We start from the raw sequence: 21056 nt of genomic DNA on the forward strand, positions 1-21056 counted from the left end.
GTGTGTGTGTGTGTGTGTGTGTGTGTGTGTGTGTGTGTGTGTGTGTGTGTGTGTGTGTGTGTGTGTGTGTGTGTGTGTGTGTGTGTGTCTGCAGGGGTGAGACTCTTAGGGGCCACAGACTGAGACTTATGTGGGTCCAGCATTTTGTCCTAATTAGCTTCAAAGCATTCTTTGACTTGTGTTTTGTATCATAAAACTCTTTTCTAGTGATTGCTTCTGTCATGGTAATTTTTTTGACACTAGCTAGATCCAATGGAATCAAGACTGTGTACTACATCTAAACTAATAGCGTCTGTTTATAATGCTTTAGGTAAAATTTATTTAATACATAATTTTTTTTTATGAAAAATAAATTGTTTGTTAGCATACATATTAACTGCGCCATGTTGTTTGATTTCTGGTGCCCAAATGAAAAGGAACAATTTGGTTTAATATAACACTAAAAGACTGAACCTTTTAACAGTAAAGACTGGATCAACTAGTGAAATAACATCATTGCGCAATTTCCTCAGTCAGACAGCATTCAATTTTGAAGGGAAAGGTAAAATAACTACATCTTAATCAGCTTGTTTAAGTGTTTTTAATAGCGCTGCTTCCTTCTTACTGACTGAAGACCTGACATGAAATGGTACTTAACTCAACTGTGGTCTATCATGCTAATCAGATGGAAACCACCAAATTATTTATGCGCTCATAACACAAGTCCTGAAATGTTGCACAGGCCGTAACAGTGCTTCACAAAGATACCCAAGTTTTTCACATTCTGACAGGTTACAGCCACAAACTTCTACCTATTTTACTGGAATTTTATGTGACAGTTTTTTCCAAAATAAAAATGTGAAAACTGAATAAGACTGATATACCTGAATGCTAAATATAAATGCAGATCACACCTCTAATATGATTGTTTATTAAAAAGTTTCAGAACCATTTTTTGGGATTTTATTTTTTTCACTTTACAATCATGCACAACTGGCGATTAAACAATGGCAACAAATCCAAATAAATACATGAAAGTTTCATTTATTAACAAGAACATATGAAAAAAAAAAATCCAAGGAATATGAATATTTCTGCCTGACACTTTAACTCTGCTTCGTTCAAACAGAAGAGATGCAAATCTGCAAAATATTTAGTGATTTCCATCTCTGCACATGTATCCAAGCCTGACTTGAAATACATAATACTATACTTGAGACTTGAGAGATCTTTATGTAAGATCAAATTAATTAAAATGAAAAAACAAATGTGTTTTTCTTTTTCTCCGGAACCCAGAAACAAATCATTTTAAGATACTCACGTCCATGAACTCCACATTTGCCTTGGGTCCAGTGGCCTCATTAAGAATTTTGATGGCCACAGGAATTTTCACAGTTTCACCCTCTGGGACCCAAATACCCTAAAGAAGAAAGACATGTACAAAGAAGTTTGACTCATTACACTGATTACAAACTCACATTACTGAGTGGAACTGAGTTAACGAAACATGCTATAGATCTTGGAGGAACAAGAGGAATCTCTATTAAAAATGTAGCGTTTCTCAGCCTTCCAACTGTTTCATATTCTCAATGGCAGAGTATGGAAATGTTCTGCCTGCTGCATTAATAAGGGAATTTTGCCCTTGGAAAACGCTGAAGTAAAATGACTGAATCTTGTTGAACAATCTAATTTTAAGTTGGATTAAAGTGACTTAGTAACCAAAGCATCTAAAGGGTGTGTGAAAACTGGAGCCTCTGAACTTTTGTCATAGTATTGATAAATGTTTCACCTTTGTTCTACAGTAATGTGACTGTATTTCTAAACTAGCTGATATCTCTGTCACACACAGTAAGGTTTAAGATTTAAGTTTATCACTGACTTTGTTTTATATATGTTACCCTATTTTCAGCAAAGTTACTTTTTATTATGTTATGTCTTATTGTCAAAATGCTCCTCCCATGGGCCAACTAAAGATAACAATAGAAATTTAACTGACACCTCTACAGTTGTTGACTCCTGTGACAAACGTGAACATTTCTAAGCTTGATAAATTAATGTCTTGCTGTTAGAACATCTCAAACTAAAACATTTTGAAAAGCAATTCAACCGTTGATTTAAGAGTATTAATTGAGTCAGAAAAACAGTTGTATATCAATAAATAATTGCTCCTTAAATCCCTGGTAGAACAATTAGAGCAAATTCTAACAATTCACCAACAAATAAATGACCATGAACCATTTTTCAAGCAGATACTTTGCTCTTTTTAAGTTATGTTTAAGTATCTGAAAATTATTCTTTTACTTCCTGTTTTCCTGGAACAAAATAATGAGATTTGGAAACAAGATGAGGCAGAAGTACAGAAAATCAGTTTCGGATAGATAATTTGGGTATTGTTCATTGTGTTTTGATGTGTTTGAGGCTAAACTGAAAAGCTAGCACTAACTGATTACACAGCAATGCAAATTATTTTAATTATTTCTTTAGGTTGTGTTTATAAAACAAACTTTATTTAAATGGGTATCAGCCAAGTAAATTAGAAGCTTTGTAGTTAGCCTGGTGACCAAGATGTGCTCACACATGTGCAACTTGCGTTTTTAAATTGTTTCCCTCTGCCATTTTAAGAGTTCATGACTCAATATATTATTCCCTGAAGAATAGTTACATAATATTAAGTATAAATCATTTAAAGGTCAATGATTTCCAATTTGGCAAATTATTATTTCAAATATTAATTTATGAAAATTATATTTGATTTACTTCTTTGACTTGCATTGTTATTTGGTTTAAACACATACCAATTGTTCTAATTGTTAGTTTTATAGCTAATTTAACCTTATTCCAATTTCCGTAAGATAAACTTTGGTTCTCAAACATCCAGTCTGAACTGTGACATCCTTGGATCACCCATCCATTCATTTTCTAACACGTCTATCCCTTGTGGGGTCACGAGAGGTGCTAGTGCCTATCTCCAGCTGTCAATGGGCTAGAGGAGGGATACACCCTGGACAGGTCACAGAGACAAACAGGACAAACAACCATTCTCGCACACACTCACACCTAAGGAGAATTTAGAGAGGCCAATTATCCTAACAGTCATGTTTTTGGACTGTGGGAGGAAGCCGGAGTATCTTTGGATCATTTTTCTTGGAATGGTTTTCAACTATTTTTACTTGTCCCTTTGTTCTTCAATAAATAGTTCATCAATAAATATTTCTTTAATCATATCAATTTTGATTTCACTAGCCTAGTTAAAGAGTTATGGACTATAGTATGTTTAACTTGGAGATTGAATATTTCTGCTAATAAATGTACTAGTTTGCTGTCAGAGAATGCCTGTACTTGAACCATTCTTTCATCTATTATTCTAAAGCTATCAACATATTGGGTTGCTGTTCACATGATAATACTTGATACCAAACCCTGTGATATCTGGAGTGAGAGTAATTATTTAAATGTTTAGAGACAATTGTATTTTGTGAAACAAGATTTAACAAGGAGCAAATATATTTTGCTGCCACAATTTACATATGGAAACACATTTTACAACGGGTTCAATAGTAGCAGATATATAAATATGCAGATATGTTGTCATGCTTGTAGTCTTAATATTTAAGTCACATTTCAAACTTGTTTTTTTTTTTGTAAAAAATTTCAATGGAAATTATATGAAACATAAATATTCATACCTTTTGCAGCAGAAAGAGACTCTCTTGCTGGTGACAGCACATTTTTCCTACATTAAAAACCTATTTGTCCTTGGCTACAGCCTCGGTTATAGTAAGACAAAACACTTTTCGTCAACTTTAGAAAGTCTTAGACATTTTCTGGTAATTTGCAAGTTTGAAATGCATATAAATCTAAACATAAGGGTATGTAATCTCACACTACATACTGTATTATGCAATTTTTTATTAAAGCATCTTAAACCAAATAAAAACCTAAATGTTCAAAACCATAGACATTGAAGGAAATGCACTTTGTTTTAAACATGATTGTAACTTCTGTTATAAGTGCTGTTTTTGAGGGATCATGAAAGTGTTATTTTATATAAATATGTAAATTGCCTTATCAGTAAAATATTAATAAAGCTGAGGCAGTTCTGGAATAGTTATGTTCTTATTTCTCTGTTCGAGTATGTCTCCATTTGGCAAGCAAGATCCTGGTATCAAACAGTCAACTGTGGGGTCCCTCAGTGCTTCGTCATTTGGCCCACTATATTTAGCCTTTACATTCTCCCTCTCTGAAATATCATCACTCACCACAGGATTTCATGTCATTGTTATGCAAATGACATGCAGCTTTACATCGAAAAAGACCCTTACCTCTCTCCATGTTCATCACTATCACTCTCCACTCTGTCATGAGGAAGTAAACGCCTGAATGTCAATCTTTTCTAACTAAACACATCAAAAACAGAAGCTACTGTAGTTTGCACCCAACATCAAATCCACTTATCAATTTTTTCCATAATCCTCTCTGACCACAACATTTCCATTCCGACTACAGTCACTAATCTTGGTGTAAGATTTGGCCCTCTTTTTATATTTGAAAGTCATATCAAAGACCACTTCCTTTCATCTCAAGGACATCTATAAACACTGTCCATTACTCTCCTTTTCCAATGTTGAAAAACTTGCTCCTGCTTTCATCTCATCAAGACTTGACTACTGCAACTCACTTTTTTTCCACAAATTCTATCCAAACATGTACAGAACTTCAATAGGTACAAAACGGTACAGCACGGATCCTGATGATGCTAAGGAAACAGTACCACATGACCATCAACCCAATCCCTAAATCCCTCCACTGGCTTCCCATCTTTCTCCGCATTGAATACAAGGTTTCACTACTCACCAACCAATCCACCTATGACAATGTGCCATACTACCTTAAAGAACTGCTCACTGCTCAGACATAGACACTATCTCTCCACTCAGCTAACCCCCCCAACCCTCTCCCACCCAGAAAATACTGTGCACCATGGGAGACAGGGCCTTCTGCTCTAATGTACCTCATTCTGTGTAACACCCTCACAAACCATCTGAGGATAACACAGACTGGTGAAATCATATGACTGTAGATTTTCCTCTGTAAACGATTTTATAGTAATTAATTTTTGTAAGTATTTAAATGTATTTTAAAGTATTTTAATTTGTTTTCTTTTTTTAGTTCGCGCTCTGTTTTATAGTTGTTTTATTGTAGCACTGAGATGCAAAAGTGCATCACAGTCACTTCATATTTTTTTTCAAATACTTTCCTTCCGACAAATATGAGAAACAAAGTTAATTGCTTTGCAATTAATTAAAGTTAGTCCTATATTGTAAATGTGTAAAGAAATTTCAAAGATGGTTAAATGCAGTAGGTTATGATATATAATCCGATGAATATAATCAGGACTTTCTCATTTTAGCTGTGTTTTTCATTCGCTTCTCTCAACCAGTATTGCACTGGCAATAGCCTCAGCTTGCTCTTATTTCATTGTCGCCCAAGGGTTCTCAGTGTCAGCTATTACTTATTCTTTTTACTTTACACCCCCAAGCTTTTCATCACGTATTCTGTCATTAATGATTCTGAAATCCATCTCTTCCGCTCATCATAATGTGTGACTGTCTGATATCACATGAGTTACATGTGCTACATGACCTCACAGTTACATGAGCCATTACATAGCCTGAAATCCTCAGGCAAAGCACTATTTATTGTTTTCAAGGGCTCTATTAAATAACAAAGGGAACAAAGCATTTGCAGTGTAATCCCCAAAGGAATGAAATTAACTGCACAGAGAAATCAGGTCAGCAGAGTGAAGGACTTTTTACACAACTGAATCAACACAGACACGGCTCTTACTTTGTAAAATCTCTAAATACTGTTAAGAATGTCAAAGCAATAAATAGAGACAATAACTTTACCATTTTCTTAGATGGTTTGTAGCAAATACATAGAAATCTAATTCTGGATTTTTCAGGACTGCATCACATAATGTCAAAATCCCAGTTCAACGCAGGAATATGTTTTTTGAAATTCAACCTATGACTTTTGAGAGCCAAAAAAACTAACAAAAATTATTTAATAAAATGAATTGAAAGAAAAACACCTTATATAAAATTATCTTAATCAGCATGACATATTTTTGAACTTATTTGTTTAGACAAACACTCATAATCTTAACAAATTTTCTAATTGTGGAATTTGCTTGATCTGTCTTTATTTACCTGACTTTAAAATGTGTTTGTTTCTAATTTATTCAAGGATTCACAATATGTGTTTATACCATTACCTAACTATATACAATTACTTTCAAAACCCCAATTTAGAAGTATGTGAGTATTTTAAAAGGCCCCCAAAGGTCATGTTTTACCTTGTAAACAGTTCCAAAGGCTCCAGAACCAAGGATCTTGACTCTTTTAAGTTCTGTTTCTTTAAGAATCCGAAGCTGGGCTTGATTAGGAGCTGTTCCACTGGGAGTCAGAGGTTCCACCAACTATAAACACATAGCACAAAAATGCAAGACATTAGGTAATTACTGTGATTTTGATTTAAATCCATCCATACTTTGGGTCTAGAAATGTGTAACCTTGCACACAATACGAAAATAAAACTATTACTAAAAAACCTAAGTATGTTTTTTTCAGATGTATGCCCTATTTCAAAATAAATTATAATATATTCTGTGGATAAATGAAAACACTATTTTGTATTTTATACCATACAAAAAAGCATTTAACACAATAATATTACAATGAAATTAAACTTACTTGACTAACCTCGAAAATGGTAATTATTATAAATTATGTTTTGTGGTTATACACAGTGTTATCAACTTCAAAGCTTTTCTTCATGTTACCAGGATGTCACAAAAGGTGTTCCTCAGGGTTCTGCACCTTATACAATTTACATTCATAATGGGGGAAATAGTATTTCTGATGTGTCTCTCCATTTCTAAGCTGATGACACAATTGTGTTTTTCATACTTATACAATTGCCCTGCTGTTCACCTGCAAATGAATTTGAGACAACTGACTTTCACTTTTTCCACTTCAGCTTAAAACTAAATAAAAAGTAAAATCAATATATTGTTTTCAAAATAAAATTGAATCCCAATTTTTGATGGTGTTTTGTCAAAATATGGATCCACACCTTACTAATTTGTGACTTATTATCACAATAATGTTATTTTAAATGACAACAAAACATTTCTTTAAGTTTTTATACTGAGAATCATTTAAAGATCTTAAATTGACATGATACATATTTTGCAAGGATAAGGGGTTTTCATTAAGAGGAAACATTACTGGGTGCTTCTGTTTTAGATGGTTTACTGCTAGAGTCATCTGCTTTTATTTGATATTTCCAGGTATTTTGTCTTAAAAACTGCATTGACTATATTCTGTTTGAACATATTATAATCTTGTGTGCTTAAAAAGTCTTCAAAATGAGATGCATCTTCGTGAGGTTTACCTTTATACAAACAGGAAAAATATGAACAAATAAAATGCACATCTAACAGAAATAATGTTCATATATAAAGATTCTTTTGAAAATATAATTACAATGTGATTCATACTATAAAGGTTGTATTTTACTTATTGTCTTTGTATATTTACTACCACAAACAATTCACTTCTAGTAAAAAAAAGCACATTCACTAAAAGTCATAATCAATGTGATAAAATCCAATTATAACTCACAACGCCAAGGGTGAAACGAAACATTCAATATTGGGAAAAAAAGGGGGCAGTAATGCTGCAGTTGGTCAATAAAATCTTGGAAAGTTGTAGGTGGATAACTTGTTCTGGTAAATAAACTGAAGGAATGAATAGATGAAACAATGAAAATGGAAAAAAGCTACATCTGGAAAGGATGGAGAAGAATTAAGTGAAGTGGGATAAACAATGGCAGAAACAACAACAGAACATTGACATGAGAAGCGAGGAGCTAGAATAGTCAGGGGGTGCAGAATCACATTTGAGGGAGCAATATGCAGAATATTACAGAACGTTTTGGGAGATAAGAAAGGGAGGCCCAGCATACGGAGGAAGTATAAATCAGCCTGGCTGTGGTCCAAAGCTACTGACCCTCTGACTCATTGGTTACCATATGATTAAAAACAATAGCCATTTCTCATTTAAATGTAACAACATATCAGCTTTAACTGTGTTAAAACAAGAGTGGTTGTACACCAGAAATACAGGAAACACAACACAAATGTCTTTAAAGTGTTCGAGTCCAACACAGATGGAATTCTATTTCACAGTGCTGGGAGCTGTCCAGCAGTAGAGGTGCTGAAAATGCTGAGCCTGTGCGTTTCCCACAAAATAGAGTCCACCTTCTGCAACACATAACTGAAAATAAAGCAAAACTGCATTGTAACACAATACACTATTTGACTGTCTACTAGCCACAGGAGACAGCTTGAAATATAATGTCCATCTGCTTTACCAGGTTTCACCAAGTTTAAGAAAAAAGTGTATATGGAAAATAATTTTAAAAGCCCCTTTAGCTACATTTAGATTTTTAATAGTCACTACTTTTACCAATGTTTGGGCTAATCACATAATGTTTTCCAGCAGCTTATGGCTGAGATCAAGGTTAAAAATGGCCAACTCTTTTCTCATCAGTTTGCATGCACTGCACCAGAGGATCGCAAAATGTAATATCTGAGGCTCATTTTAAAACCTGTACCTCTGATTTAAAATCATGATTCTCTAAAAACGTTTAATCAAATTTCCTGTCCAACCACTAGTTGGAAACAGAGCATGTGTGGGGGTATAGATTGCTATTTCATCATATTTGTCTTGTACCTGCGTTTGAATCAACAATTATCTTGTGTGTAAAAATGAGTGAAGTGCATTGAACCAACTTCAAAATCACTATATCTTTAAAAATATAACTTTCAGTCAAAACATGTACAAAATTCTAGCAGCTTTACCTTAAATGTAATTTGTTTGCCAGCTTATTACAACTACAGGCTACAACCTGCACAATGTAACTAATCATTTGCTGTTACATTTAAATTTTAAAAAAAATATCCCCTTTATACGGGTAATTTCCTTTCCTACTGCCACAAACTACTTACTAGCAATTCCTCTGGATTGGTTTTCTGCTGCAACAAGTGTATATATATATATATATATATATATATATATATATATATATATATATATATATATATATATATATATATATATATATATATATATATAAATCTAAGGATGTAACTTGTTTAAGTTAAGTATGACTCGTATATGATGACAGTACAACATTACAACTGAGGTACAATACCACCTTGCAAAAGCTTTTTTGAGACACTTTACAAATACTTGTCAAACCAGAAGAGATAAAAAGCAGTGAGATAAGACCCAATTCACAGTGTGGACACATGAGTGCATTTTATGATGATATATCATTTTTGTTTTAAAAAAGTCTGAGTGCTTTATCTTATTTTAATGGTATGGTCCCCTATCTCCTCCTAAAAGAAGTGTCCTCTCCAACATACTGTGCCAAAGTCAAGAGCTGACCAGACTTTCTGAAACTTTATTAACTTTGACAATTCCCATTAGGAAAAAAAAGTCACTTTTTCTCTGCGTTTTATCAAGCCTGTTCCTATGTTCTACATCGATGGTCAGTGTTTGTACATTTAGGATAGTTTGAAACACAAATAAGATAAAATAAGGTATTTCACCCCTGTAATCATTTTGTTTTTCTTAAAAACTAATGAAACATTTGTGCATAAGGCTAAACCTTAATTGTGAAATTATGAATTTTAAAACAATTGGGTTGCAGGGGTTTGTGGAGTTACTGTACAGACTTACTTTAAGTCATGTCCAGTTTATTTGTATTTCATTTCAGCAGCAAGGTGGTTCAAATCGCTTTACAGCATGAAAACATAAAAACATTATGAACACATTGAAACGGTCACTGGTTTTGAGACCAGAAAAAAACATTAAACTGTATCAAGCGAAAACATCAATACACATCAAATATATTGGTTAATGGTTCTGTTATTATGGATTGAAAGCAACTCTAAACAGGTGGGTTAAATGCTGCTTCTCCATTTTTGGTTCTGTTTCTGGATATGCAGAGTATAACAGAACCAGAACATTTGAGTGGTCTGGAGGGTTGATACAGCAACAACAGGTCTTTAATGCATTTTGGTGCTAAGCCGTTCAGTGATTTATAAATTAACAGAAGTATTTTGAAGTCTATTGTCTGAGATACAGGAAGCCAGTGGAAGGACTTTAAAAATGGTGTAATGTGCTCTATCTTGCTGGTTTTAGTAAGAAGCAGCATTCGGATTCAGCTGCAGTTGTCTGATTGAGTTGTATTGGGCAGACCTGTAAATACACCATTTCAATAATCAATGGGAGTAAAGATAAATACATGGATGAGTCTCTCTAGATCTCGTTGGGACATCAGTCCATCAATCCTGGAAATGTTATTCAGGTGGTAGAAGGCTGACTTTGTGACTGCCTTTATGTGCCCTTGAAAGTTCACATCTGAGTCCATCATTACACCCAGATTTTGGGCCTGATCACTAGTTTGCAGCTGTAATAACTGAAGGTGCGTGGTGACTCTACTTCGTTCCTCTTTAGGTCCAAGGATAATAACTTAATAATAATAAGTTATTTTTTTTCTGTTCAGCTGGAGAAAGTTTTGGCACATCCATGAGTCACATGATGACATCTTAATGTAGAGCTGTGTATCATCTGCATATTTGTGGTAACTAATCTTGTTTCTTGTTATAACCTCAGCTAGTGGGAGCATATAGATATTGAATAGAAGGGGTACCAAGATTGCACCTTGGGGTACTCCACGTGTGACCTTTGTCTGCTCTGATGAGAAGTTACCCATTGACAAAAAGAAGTCCCTGTTCTCTAGGTAGGATTTGTACCAATTGAGTGCTGTACGAGAAAGTCCGACCCAGCTCTTCAGTCACTTTAATAATATATCATGGTCACCAGTGTTAAGTGCTGCACTGAGGTCTAACAGAACTAGCACTGTGGTTCTTCCACAGTCTGTATTTATGTGGATATCATTAAACACAGCAAAAAATGTTTCTCTTGCATGTTTTAGTGATGAGTGACAGCTTTGCAGCCTCTCTTTGTAGATTTCATAATAAACAAGAAGTTGAGTATTACGTCATTGCAACAGGGTTGTTCAGCCCTATGACAAAATTTTCTTTCACATCTCACTAATGGGACATTTCTCATTGGAACATACTTCATCCAATTACTCTACAAACTTTAGTTAATTTTTGCCACTTTTAGCTTCATCTACTGTCTTTTTTACCTCGGTCTCCAGAAATCTGCGAAGTGCCCTCTTCTTCTTAATGTTCTTTCGGCGCACAGACACCGCTACACTCAACACCATGATCACCACCATGAAGAGGCTGCCAATCACTCCTGCAGCAATCAGAGGTGTTCTGTTCACAAGAAGATAGAATGGGAAAGGAGAAAATTAATAGACTAAGAGCAGGAAGTAAGCAATCGTAATGAGTGGAACTGCTGATTAGCAGTAACATGGTGTTTAAGGACACAAACATTACATTAATTTAGGATTTACACAAACAAATAAAATCAAGCAACATAACATCTATAATGTTTATAAGGAAAAACGACCGACCAGTTTTTCTGTTGAGCTTCAAAATGATAACTATAACTATAAAAATTTTATCTTTTGATGGGTTTAAATGTCAAGGTGTTGTTTTATTTTATTTTATTTTATTACACATTTTGAAGGATCACCTGTCCCTCTGGGGATGAAAGTCCAATGCTCTAGACACAGTCTTTGGGAGGTTCCATGTGGTTTGGACTAACTTGATTCTGGAACCTTTTTAGGAATTCAACATGCTGAGATGACAGAATCTTTAGTGGAACAGACACTATGTCTGCAAAACAGTACTTGTGATTAATAATAATACAATGTATTTGTATAGCACACTTTAAAATCTTGTGACTTCTCAAGTTCTTCACAGTTCTAGAATAAATAAATAAATATGACCACCAATTACAGTTAAGAACAAGGAAATCATAGGGGAAGTCTTAATTGTTGAAGGCAGCATGAAACAAATGAGTTTTCAGGCTGCTTTTGAAAGACACAGCTGATTCCACAGCCAAGGCCCCAGGGAGGAGAAAGCACAGTCACCCATGGTTGATAGCCTAGTACAAGGGACAGTGAGGAGATTCTGGGTTCCAGATCTGCGTGACCGAGATGTAGACTGAGGAAAAAGAAGGTCCTGGAGGTAGGTTGGGCCAGTGTGGTTGACAGTCTCTTAGACCAGCAGGAGTAACGTAAAGGTTATCTGGTGGTTGACAAGGAGCCAGTGGAGGGAAGAGAGGACTGGGGTGATGTAGACGGATTTTCAGATTTTGGTGAGGACGCAGGCAGCACTACTCTGGAGATGCTGTAGCTTCTGAATGGATTTGGAGGGGAGACCTGAGAGTTACAGTAGTCAAGGTGAGATGTGATGAAAGAGTGGACTAGTCTTTCAGCGTGCGGTCGGGAGAGTGAGGGTTGGAGTTTAGCAATGTTCCTCTGATGGTTAGTAAGAGGTATGGCAAACTGACTTAATATGAGCAGTAAAGGAGAGGGAGGAATCAAACTTGATACCAAGACTGGTGACAACTGAGGAGAGAGGGATGGAGGGATTGTTGAAGTTAATGGAAGTTATTGGGCCATTGCTGAGACAGGCATCTATTTGTTTATTACAGATATATACATTTCTTTTGGTATGAGTTAAATATATAAAAAGTGTCATACCTGTAGGTAAAATAAGATGCACATTTTCGGCAGTATCTGTCCTGCTAACTATTATTAGTGTTTAATACTGTAAATTATATGGGTTTTTTTGCATTGGAGGGCATGCATGAAGTAATTTTTTTACCAAATTACAGAATTTCATAAACCGAAATTATTAAATATTATTGATTATTTAAAATTAACATTTTGAATATTTTTTAAACTTGCAAATACATTACAATAGCAACCTAAATTGTAGTTTGACATAATGTGGATCAAGTTTGGATTCTAATCAGAGGAGAGCAGCCCACTTTACCCTCCTATTGTTAATCACTCATTTTATTGTCAAACTATACTAATCAAGACGTTTTATTCAAATTTTCTTCTATGCTGTTTAGTACTTTCATCTTAAGATGACAGTTTAAACTTTTCACACGATTTTCCCAAGTTTCCGATGGATTTACAGCATATCTAAAAACTTGTTTAGACATGGAAACAGGTCCCACATAAAGTAAATTGAAAAATGCATTCAGACACCTTGACCCTTTCTTTTACATATCTTAATGCTACAATTACAAACCTCGGTGGTTTTGTAATTAGATTGTATGTGCTATAGCAACACAAGGTAGAACATAATAGAAGGATAGAAGCACAATGATTCATGTTTTCAGAGGTTCTAATTCCAATAAAAATTTCAAAGTATGATATAATATGACTAAATACTTTCATCTAAACATTTCCAATGAAGTACAGGCTATATTTAGGGTTGTCTTGCTAGAAGGTGAATTGCCATTAAAATCTCACATTGTTGCCAATTGCTTACGGGGTGCAGGCTCCCTACCTCTTCCCAACAACTCTGACCTGGTTCCCTGAACTTGCTGGAAAAAACAAAAACTCCCCAAACATATATGCCAAAATGTTCTATCAGACTTGAGCACTGTTAGCTATGTCCCCCATGTGGCTTTCTTCTTGTCCAATACAAAGGAACAACCTGGGGAGTGGATGAATATCAGTTGTACTGTTAACAGATTATCCCACAGCAGCTGAGAATGTATGCAGGTCCAACAGTTACCACAAACTTCTAATTGTGTCATACTTAAACAGGACTCCAAGATTTACAACCTAACCTTCCTTACAACCTCTAAAATCTACATAACTATATCTAACCTACCAGGTGTGTTTCTTGATGGTGTTTGTTCCCTAATGTTATCCAACAAATCCATGAGACATTTGCATTTGGGTGTTTTTCTTATAGTATAATTTAGAATTGTAAGGGTAAAATTATTTATTTATCTTTTGTGGTTTTTTTTTCTTTTTAGAAAACACATCATTTTGTCACTACCCTCCAAACATTAATGTTGGATGGTCTATCACATAAAATCCGATTCTTGTTATCACCATCTTAAAATGGGGACATTTTTCAGGAATATGAAAACATTTGCAAGGCACTGTACCTTTTTATTAACATGCCCCATGAAAGAGAACATGAAACCCTGTTCTACAATAAATTGTAGCACAACTCATCTCTTCCCATAAAGAGATTCCATTGAGCATATATTTCTATATATTTGCACTGTAACATCTAGTTTTTTTGTGTGTTAATGCATAAATAAATACATAAATAAGCACAGAAATAGATAATTTTGAGTTGAGCCATTACTACAAGAGGTTTCTCAAACTAAATTTACATGACTAAGTTATTTGAAGCGATTAATCCATCCTAAGCAGACAGGCACACAATCCCCATACAAGAGTTAATGCTAGGATGAACAACGGCCTTAGAAATGCTTTGCGTAATCACATATTTCTGATAAGCCACCTTTGGCTTTGCTGTAAACCTTGCAACAGGTAGCAGATTTGTGTAACAGCTCACTCTAAATGCCATGGCAAAGATACAGCTGCATGTTAACAGGAGCTCTGATAAGAGCTGATCAGTTCATTAGGTAAGTAGATAGTTACATTCCCATTGCAGCTATAACGTTCTTCCATACTGTTGGCAGTGTCTCTAATGATTAAATATAGTGCCTTGCAAATGCAGTCATAACCATGGACTATTTTACTTTTTTTACAATCCTATCATTACTTCAATACAGCTATTCTGGGGACGCTTCTGAGGTTTGTTAGAGAACATTAATGTACAAATCAACAAACATAATCATGGAGAATAACAAAGGCATCAGACAAGCCAATGTTAAAGCTATGGAGAAGTTGAAAGCAGGATTAGGTTATGAACCAGTATCCAAAGCTTCAAACATATCATGGAAGACAGTTAGGTCCATCATCATAAAAATGGAAAGACAAGAGGTTCATGGCAACTCTGGAGATGCCACAGAGATCCACTGCTCAGCTATAAGTGCCTGTTGACAGTAAAACTACCCCACAAATCTGATCTTAATGGAGGAATGTGAAGATGAAAGAAATCATTAAAAAAGACCCATAAGAAGTATATGGCGGACTGTAAAGTCCCAACAGACTTTACAGATTAGAAAAAAAGTAAATGCAAACTAATCATACAGAAAGATTTCAAGTCAAGGACATGCATTCCAATTGATCCTAGTTATCAATGCAATCAAGTTCAGGTTATTCTTCAAATGGGTTAAAATTTAATTTCAATCAAAGGGAACCCAGCGGTTTGCATCGAGTCATTGAGTCACAGCATTCACTCCTCCTGGATGAACGTGTAGCAACAGTGGACAGTCGTTTGCATTGTGTCACTGACAGCAAAACCTCATACTGAGCATCTGAGTAGCAACATCAAAAAGGAAAGCTCCCATTTAACAGAATGGAACCTCCAGCAGAGCCAGGCTCAGTGTGAACGGCCATCTGGCAGGACCATCTTGGGGTTTTTGTATTTTTTAAAAAAATGTATTTCTTTCTTCACAACACAGAACAAACAATACAACTTAAAACATCGGAATGAAAAGGGGCACAACAAAGAAAATCTCAAGAGTTTGAGAAGACAGAGCATACAGACACAAAAAGACACAGAAGAACAAATCCTGGAGTACTTTGTACATCAAAGAAAAGTAAAAAGTGAATGGCAGTACTAGCTCCTGTCACTTCAACTATACTGCTAAGCAGATAAGCTCTGAGCCAGTTTTTTTTTTAAGTCTAGATGATTAAAGAGAGCACATACAGTTAGTTGGGGTAAAGGTCCAGCCAATGGCTAAGTTTAAAGGGGAGACAAGGTTAAACACTGAAGTATATCATCTATAGCGGTGTAGCAAATGTGCTGAAGAAGATGATCCCTGTCAAAGGAGGTTAAAACGCCATGTTTTTCCTACATGCTAAATGCTGTGTGGTGGAAAAACCTCACTGCAGATCACCCTTAACACCGCCATCAGCAAAATACTGAGTACGGTTTTATTCAGCAGATCATGAAAGTTGGTAAGTATTGATGGGAAGATGGATGGAGCTATATAAACAGGGCCATGCTGCATGAAAAATTGTTAGAGGTTCACAATGTCTAAAGCTGGCAGAGAAAAACCTCAAAAGAGTGCTGTGATTAGTGAATAAATGGCCAACACACATTTCATATTTTTCTTTGGTGCAAATGTTTTATAATTTTTAATACAACTTTACAATCATGTGCTACTTTGCTTTGGTCTGTCACAACACATCCCAACAATTGAGTTTGTGATCATAATGTGACAAAACACAAGTTCAGGGAGCTCATACACTTTTGCAAGAAGTTCTAACCATGCTAATTTTGATCAATAATCCAATGCACTTTATTTGTCGTAAAAGGTGGAGAACGCTAAACATCCATCTATATTTTGAATAAAAATATAATTTGCTGTAGTTGAAATCTTTGGATCACTCCTGATTTGGTGAAGTGTTGATTACCCATCAGTAGTTTTTTTCTTTTATTTAATCTTTCCCTAATTGCCACAGCTTGATGCCAGCAGTTCCGTTTATAGTCTCAAATCCATTTGTAGTAATCTGGGAGGAGCGTTTGCTTCCCTCTTTCTCCCCCATAGCCTCAAAACAAATGCTAAACCATGATCAATTCATCAAGAACTGGGCAAAATCACAAGGACACACACACACACACACAGGCCAGCCTGCACAGAGAGGCATTAAGGATACTCGCAGGGACTGTGTGGCTTAGAGCAATCCATTAATCAGAGACTTTGCTTACTGTTATTATTTTGTGTCTGTGTGTGCTGCTGTGTGTTATGTTTTAATATTAGAATGTAAAAACACTCTTTTGAAATTAACTTCACCTGTCCATCCAGCCGATGCAGTCTTGTAGTCTTGGTCCAATGCACCTTTACAGGACACAGAAAAGGTAATCAGTGCTCAAACATATAACAAGCGCATACAAATAGATGAATAAGTGTTAGCTATAGTGAGAAGAATTTTGGATTGACGTTTTCTTTCAGGATAGCTTGCTTGGCTGCCTGTCAAGCACATGTTAAGACTGATGATACACCCATGTATCCTGTGGGAATATTTAGGATAAAATAATTTCAGAAGCTTATTTCTTGCTTGGTTTAATTTTCCCTAACTGTGGAAGGATTCAAGACAAACAATCCAATGCTTGCCCATGTACTAATCAGGAATTGTAACAATTTATTCAGCTTTTTTGCATTAACCTATTGAAATTCCAAAATATATACCAGCTATGGTTGGTGTTCGGATTGTTTAAAACATGTCTCTTCCCCTCTCAGTGCATCTCAGTTCTTTCATTTTCCCTCCCATCAGCTTGTTTTTTTATGAGACACCTACCTGCTTGTGAGGTTGTACCTGTGACAAAGAGTCAACCTAGTGTTTTCCATTTACAACTAAATTGTTATGCTCAAGCAAGCTGGAGGCTGTCACTCAGGAGAGGAAAAATAACAGAGAGAGTCTGTGACATAAAGCCCCTGTGGAGTTAAATACAAAATGATGTCTTTCCAAACCTGGTTGAATATTACATTGAGCAGTAAGTGGCTTGAGAGCAGTGGAGAGTGGCAGGTTACTACACTGAATCCCCTCACTATGATGTGTTTTTGCTTCTTGCTTATTTTCCGCTTCTTGCCTTTATTTTATTTCATTTTTGCAAACTGATGTATGGCTATAAAGGTATATTTGTCCAATTTGGGCTGTTTGGGCTTTGTGAGTGTATATCTGAGAAGATCTAGCATGTAGAAGTCTAGAAATGGATAGATGCAAAACTAAAAATATTATTCCTCAAGAAAATCATGATTTAGTGTCTCACAATTTAGTTCATTAGTTGCTGTTATGTCATAAAATCACAATTCTATTTTCTTTAAAATTTTTGCATTCAACATTTGTACAGCTATTTTATTGATGTTAAAAGTGAGACTTTTATACCCAATTTCAATACTTAATCATATACATATGACACAAAACCTGTTCAATCCATGTCAGAATAAAAGAAAACATAAAAACTAACAAATTTCATATACCTCTGTTGCTGATGTGCACACTCGTAAACTAATTAACTAACTTTTTGATTTAGTTTGACCATTTTTTGTCCTTAATTTCACACCTGCTATCAATGATTCTTGTTCAAATAAAACACCTTTCAGGTATTGTAATACGATTTTCCTTATATCTGATCATTTCCATCCTTTGGCAGAAGCCATAGTTTATAGAAAAGTTACAAAGGATCAAAATAATAGCATTGTACAAAGATAAAAGTCAGGAATAGGGCAGGATAAGAAAATGTTGAGTTATATATACACACCGCAGAAGCACAGTAATAGGAGAGTAAGTGGGACAAGAAGGACATAAAAAAAACTGTAGATTTCTCAAAAAAAATATAAAAATATGAGACTAAAACTGGTCATTTAGGCTGATAAGATGCAAACAGCAACACTGAGGGAGTTGCAGGAATTGCTAACAAGTGCTGGCCATGTTCTATGTAACAGCTGTGTCATTGTATTCTCTATGTGTCTGAACTAAGGAGTAGGACTGAAAGACAGAATCCTTTTCTTGCATAGGAAACATCCCAACATGGCTAAAATGTCACAAACCCTTATAGGAGAAAGTGTTATGCTCTTATGACACCAATTGAGTAGCTGAGTTGAATGCCACCACAATTGAATAATCGTGGTGACAGCATGACATTTTGAGGTAAGGTTTTTCTCAAGGTGGATAAAGTTTGGAATATTTCCTAACAGCAATCAACACTGGCACAAAAACCCTCAGCTGTTTGCTAGAAAGCTGAAGCTAAAAAGAGGCTTTCATTTTCACCATGACTGTCAAACTACGCATACATACAAAGCAAGGAAAGACGGACTCCATGAGAGGAGAATTAAAGTTTTTAAATGAGCTAGCCAGGATTTCAAATGTACAGAAAATTTGTAAGGCCACTAAAAGAGGTGTTAAGGACATGCCCTCACAGTTTAAAAACATTTGGGGTAGGGTGGGCAAATATTTCCAAGTCAAAGTGTGGAATGCTGATACAGTACAAGGATGACTGAATGATAAATTATCAAAAAAAAAAGATTATTCCAAATGTTGTAGCAATGGGTTCACTAAAGTAGATTGTAAAGTGCTGTGTGCGTGAGACTTAAGACATAAATTGTAAGACGTAAAAATAAACTATTTATTATTGTGTCTTTTACTAAGTTTTATATGCAGGCAACAGAAAAACAATCCTCCCACCTGGAACTATGCCTTCTAAAGACCTTTCTGGTAATTATTTCTAAATACGAAAAGAAACACCTTTAACTTCAGAGGAAATTGAATGCATACTTAAATCACATCCTTCAAGGAATCAAGCCTTACAACATAACACAACAAAACGAAAAGATAAAGTCTTGTAACACTGTTTTAAAAGGTCAGCCAAGATGTGGCGCTTAAAACACTTACTCACTGATATTTACTCAAGAGGTCAATGTAAGAAGTTTGAAAACAATTTTACTGGATTCTACCACAAAAACAGAAAAAAAAGAAGCCTCTCTGTTTTTGCTTTTATTTCTTGTTTACAAATGGAGAAAAAAGTGAGATGTATTAGAAGCAGCTGGGGTGCCTAGTTTACTGCAGTGAACAGGTCAGACTGCTCTTACCCTTGGGTGCAGTTGGCATGGCAGGGATGGCATTCGTTGTTAACTTCGGCATACTTGAAGATGAAGCTGTTGGCACCTTGCAGGCCATCGGGACACTTTTCCACACAGTTCGGTCCGTCCTTGAAATGAAGGCATTTCACACAATGTTCTGGGCCCTGTGGGTAACACCGAAAAGAAAAGGGAAAAACAGTCATCTTTTAGATGCTTATTTCAGAAAACAATCATCTTTCTAATAGTTCAAGCAGTACATTTTCCAGCACAGTCCTAGTAGTAATTTAACTGTAAAAAACAATTGTTTTTCTATTTGGTTGTTTTGAGGTTTGTAGCTGGAGGCAGCCATTAAAACTACTTCCAATAATATTGAACTTAATTTGCTGAAAACCAATGGATGTATATACAAAATACGTTTGCAGGTAAGCCTGCTGACAAATTCAAATGGAAAGGAAAATATTTTCCCCTTTGTTGTTAGAAATCTTCTTTCAATGTTTGTTTGCTTGCAGAAACCTAGATTAGCAATAAGATGTGTATTTAGAGACGTTTTTTTCATCACTGGGATGTGATAAAAAACACTAGCAAACTTTTTTTTTCTCGCAAGAAGTACCAAATAATACAATGTTACATTTTGTATCAAAATACTTTCTGCATCTCAATCTCGTCTACTGAAGCTTATTTTGTTGGCAGCAGCCTCCTTGTCAAATGTTTTATGTAAATCTTGATTAAAGACAGTAACCCTGGTTTCCCTGCAGCTTCCAGTTCATAGCTGAACTATTTTCTGGTTCCTGCAATATTTCCAACTATATTCAATCATTTTTTTTTATGTTTATGGGTAACAGTTCTTCTTTTTGCAGATTTTAGTGGGTGTAGCTAAATCAATCATCCTCGATGGTATCGTTGTTTGAAGCAATCTCAAAATAGACTCCGCTGAAAATGCCAGGACTCTTTTTACAGCTCTGCACTGAGCTTGATGAACTTCTCAAATATACTGTGTGTGGCTCATTTTAATGAGGACTAGCGTTTTCATGCTGGCATGGTAGAGACACCTGTAGGCACTTTCAATAGTGAGAAGTGAGAAAGCTTAAAATTGAATACAATTTTGACCACAAGAGTCACTGAAGCAACCGTGTTGATGTAAAATAATTACAACTTTAAAGGTATAGTGGACGATGTTTTTCGGCTTTGCGTTCCGGGGGGAATCATCTCATTTATGGGTTGTCCCACATGCCAATCATTGTGACATGCTCACCTAACGCCAATGTGCATGGTCGTTTTGCTAGTTCCTTGCTACGCACGCACACTTCTAGTCTTTAGCTTCAGTTT

The 21056-nt window shown here is 35.4% G+C and overlaps 1 protein-coding gene across 3 annotated transcripts in view; it reads right to left on the reverse strand.

Moving 5' to 3' along the window:
- LOC105937088 (receptor tyrosine-protein kinase erbB-4) overlaps positions 1 to 19989 on the reverse strand; it is an 87880-nt gene extending 67891 nt beyond the window's left edge. For 2 of the 3 annotated variants that reach the window (XM_036128629.1, XM_036128628.1), the window contains exons 1-5: positions 19740 to 19989; positions 16944 to 16988; positions 11269 to 11401; positions 6338 to 6460; positions 1301 to 1399 (exon numbers count right to left, since the gene is read on the reverse strand). In XM_036128629.1, the coding sequence (XP_035984522.1) occupies positions 1301 to 1399; positions 6338 to 6460; positions 11269 to 11401; positions 16944 to 16988; positions 19740 to 19933 (594 nt within the window). In that variant the 5' untranslated portion in view covers positions 19934 to 19989. The remainder of the gene's footprint in view (positions 1 to 1300; positions 1400 to 6337; positions 6461 to 11268; positions 11402 to 16943; positions 16989 to 19739) is intronic. The other variant, XM_036128630.1, reaches the window with a different exon arrangement.
- Between the last annotated feature and the right edge of the window lie 1067 nt (positions 19990 to 21056).

This window comes from Fundulus heteroclitus, unplaced genomic scaffold (assembly GCF_011125445.2).
Source record: "Fundulus heteroclitus isolate FHET01 unplaced genomic scaffold, MU-UCD_Fhet_4.1 scaffold_105, whole genome shotgun sequence".
In the NCBI taxonomy this organism is placed as follows: Eukaryota; Metazoa; Chordata; class Actinopteri; order Cyprinodontiformes; family Fundulidae; genus Fundulus; species Fundulus heteroclitus.